Source organism: Lupinus angustifolius, unplaced genomic scaffold, assembly GCF_001865875.1.
Source record: "Lupinus angustifolius cultivar Tanjil unplaced genomic scaffold, LupAngTanjil_v1.0 Scaffold_116_14, whole genome shotgun sequence".
Lineage (NCBI taxonomy): Eukaryota > Viridiplantae > Streptophyta > Magnoliopsida > Fabales > Fabaceae > Lupinus > Lupinus angustifolius.
Genome location: NW_017724973.1, coordinates 56,819 through 62,764, shown reverse-complemented (window position 1 = coordinate 62,764; position 5,946 = coordinate 56,819). Strand labels below are relative to the sequence as shown.

The 5,946-nt window shown below is 32.5% G+C and overlaps 1 protein-coding gene across 2 annotated transcripts; it reads left to right on the top strand.

The window, feature by feature from the left end:
* The first annotated feature begins 1,208 nt into the window (after window positions 1-1,208).
* LOC109339856 (protein GrpE-like) lies at window positions 1,209-5,663 on the top strand. 2 transcript variants are annotated; one of them, XM_019577384.1, is made up of 6 exons: window positions 1,209-1,535; window positions 2,296-2,422; window positions 2,567-2,760; window positions 2,855-3,022; window positions 4,587-4,715; window positions 5,447-5,663. In XM_019577384.1, exons 1-6 carry the CDS (start codon window positions 1,392-1,394, stop codon window positions 5,531-5,533), a joined length of 849 nt encoding a protein of 282 aa, XP_019432929.1. In that variant the 5' UTR covers window positions 1,209-1,391; the 3' UTR covers window positions 5,534-5,663. The 2 variants fall into 2 exon arrangements, with proteins under 2 accessions (XP_019432929.1, XP_019432928.1); XM_019577383.1 differs by having other exon boundaries at window positions 1,211-1,535; window positions 2,296-2,479.
* Window positions 5,664-5,946: the final 283 nt, after the last annotated feature.

Sequence of the window (5,946 nt, the reverse complement as noted above, 5' to 3'; positions counted from 1 at the left end):
TAATGACAAATATAAACACAAAAAGTTAAAATCATAAGTTTTTTTTTCACAAGAGGTCATTTTGATGTTATTTTTTTAAAAAATAAAAATAATTGGTTCATACCAGTATTGATTCATAATCGATCAAATGAACAACTCAAACAAATTAAATATCTACTCTATGTAAGACTAATTGTTCCAATTGAATTTTAATAACAATACATTTACCCTAACTTGTACCCTAACTCTAAAATCCTCAATCTGTCTCTACCAAGAGCCATTTGAAGGACATATGAGTCAAAAGTCTAATATTTTTTATTTCAATAAGGTTGTGAATATTATATTGTTAAGTACAACTATTTTAAAAAATTATAAAGATTGCTTCCTTTTAATCTTGAATTTCATGTTACTGATGGATAGAAAAGGTTTTGAAAATTTTCGTGTCATACTTTTCAACATGGTATTTGCTTCCACGACAAATTTTCTCCAATTACAATTTATTTCATCAAAATCGGTTGTTAAATTTGTAATAACTTTTACTATTTTTGAATCTAAACCTTAAATAACACTGTACGGTCAAATAAAATTCACATATTCCCCTGTAAACATTACAACACTTAACTATATTTAATATTAATTATTTTTTTGATGCTTAATATTAATTATTTTTTTGGTACTTAATATTAATTATTAAATATATTATTGTAGGGTCAAATTATATTCTCAAATATCAACAAGACGTTAGTCTAATGATATAAGATATCACTAGATCCGAAGCGATAAAAAATCAGTTTAAAATATATGCATTGACAATGTAAAGTTTTTTACACTGTCAGCATATCATCTACCATTGATCTGTATTACTTTTGTTTGAGGGTCAATGATGATTAACAAATCAATGGTGAATGATTTATTGACAGTATAAAAAACACTTACACTGTCAATATATACACATTAAATCCTAAAAAAATTCAGAGTTTAATTTATGAAAGTGACACTTATTTGAATGAACATGGATCCAAGATAACTAGATTTTACCTAAATGTGAAGTGATAAAGTTAGTGCTACAAAAAAGAAGAAGATGATGTTCCCAAATGCTTCATCTTTGCTCTAAACGCTCTACACACAATGTCTTTTACAAACCAGTCAATCAAAGGGGCAATATTGTCAAATACGAAACTAAAGCGATTGCCTTAAAGGCTTAAACCCCAAAGGCCCAAATCCCTTTGGCAAGTAATTTTTTCACTAAACCCTGGACCCCAAATTTGTCTACTTTCTGCTCAAGCAATTTTCCCTTATAATTTATTTCCCCTCACTTTCTCTCTGTTTTCCACCGAATAAACACTTCCCTTGCTTCACCTGTTAGAAATCCCAATCGCTATTCCAACTCCTCCATCTTCATCGTCATAGCTATGTCCATGTATATGGTTTTATCACGCGCCTCCATGAGCGTCTGCCGAAGCTCCACGCTTCTCTCTGCTTCACTGAAATCCAAACCCTTACACGCAACCCTCTCTAATGATTTCCATTCCCTCGTTCACCAACAAGCTAACAAGGTAACCTTGCAGAATGGATGAAAAAAAATTGATTTTTGCACATTTTTGCGTTGTAGGGTTTTTCTAGGGTTTTAGGATTTATCATATCAACACGGGTTTTGAGTTTATTCTGAACTGTGGATTTGTTTGTTAGAGGGTTTTAATTTTTTTTAATTAATGTGTGAACTTTGAAGATTTACCACTTTGTAATTTCGATATTTATTTATAATAGAGTTGATGTTTAATGTAGTTCATTTTTTGTTAATATATGTTCCTATGTGTTGGAAATTGTATGTTTTTCCTGATTGGATTGGGCTGTTCTTGTTTGGATCTGAGTTTGAAATACTTAATTGTTGATTTTCTATCTCATTTGAAGTCAATTAATTTCTTTTAGCGAGGTCTTTTGAATTCAAACCTTTCAGCTTGCTTAAGTTTCACAAGTGTTCTTTGGATATTCTTATTTAAACAACCAAGATTTAAAATGTGTTTCCCTGGGAATAACGTGTTGTTTGGAAATTGTTTGAGAATCATTCTACACTTGGTTTTAAGCAAAAGTGATTCATTCAAACTCTATTGTGGTCCTTACATATAACCTCTTTATTTCTGGGGTGAACAAATCGTGCCTGAGCTTTTATCTTACAAATATGTTTTTTTATCTAATTGTAGAGTCTAAGACAAATATTAATGTTGTTACTGGGTATTATTATTTAATACCTTGGGACAAATTCTGACCTTTGTAAAATTCACATTAATGTTCTGAATATGCTTTCTGATATCTCAGCTAATTCCAGTTCAAGCCAATTGGTTGACTCCACCAATAAGTTCATACTCAACTGCAAGATTTCATTTTTTTTCATCTGCCTCAACTGAACCTACTAGTGATGAACCTGCAAAAACAAATGAAGAAGGTAAGGTGGCTGATCAGGCTGAACAAGACAAAGATGCAGATCAAACCAAAGAATCAGGTTTTGCATCTGAATTTCGATTTCAATCTCAATCTTAATCCATCAAAAGAAAGAAGAGGTTTTAAACAAAATCCACTTCTGATTCAGATGTAGAGAGTGAAAGTAATTTATCCAGGGATGATTTAGTAAAGCTTGTAGCTGAGAAGAGAGAACTTTTGAAGTTGAAGCACAAGGAGATTGAGAAAATGCAGGATAAAGTTCTCCGTACTTATGCAGATATGGAGAATATCATGGACAGAAGTAGACGTGAAGCTGAGAATTCCAAAAAATTTGCTATACAGGTCTAAGTTTTGAGATTTTATGTTGTTTCAGAACTCTTGCTTACTAAGTATTTACTATTCAACTTTGTGCTGAGTGGTTTCCAATGTGCTTTAGAATTTTGCGAAGAGTTTGCTAGATGTTGCTGATAATTTGGGAAGAGCTTCCTCAGTTGTAAAAGAAAGTTATTCAAAAATTGAATCACCTAATGACTCTGTTGAAGCAGCAAAACTCCTGAAAACACTTTTGGAAGGTGTTGAAATGACTGACAAACAACTTTCAGAGGTACTGTTCTACATTATTGTGGTGGCTGTTAAGTTGAAATAGTCAAAGTAATCTAGCATTTGGTATTTTCTGAGTCATTTACCTGGTTAAGTTCATTTAGATGTTTTACTTTTACCACTTGTTGAAATGTTACATATTCGTATCGTTTTCTCACCCGAGATTGGTCATTGGTACAAAATAGATGTGGATTACAGGTTCATGTTTTAGGTTTAGGTTGGTAGCTGTTTGGATGCTGTCTACAGTCCACACTAGTGTGATTAGGACTGTGGGATTGATCAGTATTAGGGGAAAATTGGAGAAAGAATGAATGTTAATTTGGTTTTGATGGGTTGAATTCGTAATAATGTCTGCAAGAAAATAGCCCTGTTTGTATACAATATTAAAAGAAACAGAGTAGGAGAGAGTAGAAGAAAATAGGGCCCCACACATTGGATTTGATTGCATCATACATTCAAGAAGATAGGAGCTTGACATTATTTATAACTATTGTCATTATGTTTACTAGTGTGTGACAAACTCTTCGTACATGTTGGTCCACATTCTTATTTCTTGCTACTAAGTATTCAATTTTTATATATTTCATTTTAGAGAATTAGAATGTCTTTATTATATTAGATGTATTTATGTTACAATTTTTTGTCTTTATTAGAATGTACGATTTAAGGCGAGAGAGGTGATTTTGACTTGCAATTAATGTGGAGGGGTGGCTAGGATTGTATGGTTTTTTGTAAAAATTAAAAAATGTTAAGGGTAAAATAGGAAAATATTAATTACATCAGGGTGGTAGTTACACCATATTTTTAGCATTATATATAGATAGATATAAAAAAATCCCATTACTTCTACAAGAACTAGGAAAAGGATCTCAAAATTATGATGATTGAGATTTTCTGAAGTCCTAAGTTATCACGAAAACTTGGACACTAAGGGTTAGTTTGAGAGTTGGAAGTCATCACGAAAACCTGGACATTAAGGGTTAGTTTGAGAGTTGGATTTTGGAGGGGAAGGAAGGAAAAGGGAAGGCTTGAGAGTCATCTTACAATTGTATTTCATTGCTCCCTAGCCTTCCCTTTCCCTTCCTTCCCCACCAAAATTCAACTCCCAAACTAACCCTAAAAACCCATTGGAACCTAACATAAGCCTAACTCCAATTATGAACCAAGACCAGAAAATATGTAATATAGGCATGGACTGAAATATAAAATTAATAATAAGAAAGCTTTTTTATAGGAGTATAAGATCTATGCATTGTTAGTGTAAATATTTACACATAGTCAATATATTATCCACCATTCATTTGTGTTACTTATATTCAAAAGTCATTGATGATTAAATACAATTGATAGATGATGAAGTGACAGTGTAAATAACTCTTATATTGTCATACATCTTTTTCTCTTACTATAAGTAACAATGGTTTTCCTCGATAGCATCCCACTTCATCCATCCCAAACATAACCTAATTATAAGCTTCTTATGTATGTTTTGCATCATTGTTTGCTTCAAAATAATAACGTGTGCTTTTCGGGACAATAATTCTGAGTTTGACAACTGCTGCTTACAGGTACTTAAAAAGTTTGGTGTAGTAAAATTTGATCCTACAAATGAGCCATTTAATCCAAACAGTCATAATGCTATCTTCCAAATACCTGATGCTTCCAAGCCTCCAGGCTCTGTTGGAGCTGTTCTGAAGGTATTTTACATATTTGTTAGTCAAAGTAGTGTAACTAGGTCTTCACCATTTCAAAATTTGCCTTGATCTTCAAAATTGTTGGTGTGCTGTGCTTGCTTAATGTCCTCTAAAGAAATTTGTTTGCAATGTCAAAAGTCTAGGTTAATGTTTGTGTCACTATTTATGACAAACATTATATTTATCATGTCAACTGTGCTGATTATTTACCACTTCGCTTGCCGGTATAAGGTTATATATATGTCTACCATCCCCAGACCCCACTAGGTGAGAGTATTGTGCATGAGCCGCCCTTTTTATGATTGTCACTTGTCAGAGGGCTTTTAGTTTCTAAATTCTTTTTCTAGAGATGTTTTGTTTCCTTGGATGTTGAAAAAAATCCAGTCTCTAACAATATAAAGATTTATAAACAGTCGAGCATCATCTACTATACATTTGTATTACTTTTATTTAAAAGTCAACGGTAATTAAAAATGAATGGTGAATGATGCAATGACAGTGTAAAAGTTTGTCACATCGTCAGTGTATACATCTTTTTTTTTTTCCTCATTTAATAATAGATCCGCAGAAAAGTTTCATTTACATTGTTTGGAAGTTCTAGTGGCAGTGAATGGAATGACAAGAATTATAAGCTTATTTTTTCCTACATTGCCTTTATCATTCACTGCACTTTAGGATTAAAGACAAAAATTGAGGACCATTTATAAAAAGCTATGCAATGGTTATGTTTGCAGGCCGGATACATGCTTCACGATCGTGTTCTTCGTCCAGCAGAAGTCGGTGTAACACAAGAAGTGGAGGACAGCAACACAGCTGAGTGATGATGGCATAGAGAAATATGCCTGAGTAGTGTTCTTGTTCGGTACCAACCAATCCATTCTTTGAATACTTTGGTCTGACATTTATGAATCAACGGCTAATTTGATTTTCTATTTATATACTCATTATTATTATACAATAAATGGAAATTATGGTATGTTGTTGTCAATCCGTTTGAGAAAATTACTACACGATAAATACATCTAAACTGATGTGGTTTCATTCTCCATGCATTGCTTAAAATATGAGGCTTAGTTATTATTTTATATACACCTGTCAAAACAGGCCACCCTAATGGGTTAGAACTAGCCTGTATAGGATTTGGGCTAGATCGATCTGGGCTAAAAAGTCCTATTACAATAAATGTATGTTAAAATGTTGCTCAAATTTGTGGGTCAGCCTGAATATATATTAA

Bases quoted from the DNA above. Each gene is read 5' to 3' on its own strand.
- LOC109339856 (XM_019577383.1), top strand. From the start codon at position 1,392: ATGTCCATGTATATGGTTTTATCACGCGCCTCCATGAGCGTCTGCCGA. The intron at 2,480-2,566 runs GTTTTGCATCTG...CTTCTGATTCAG, and splicing joins AGATCAAACCAAAGAATCAG to ATGTAGAGAGTGAAAGTAAT. The intron at 4,716-5,446 runs GTATTTTACATA...TTATGTTTGCAG, and splicing joins CTGTTGGAGCTGTTCTGAAG to GCCGGATACATGCTTCACGA.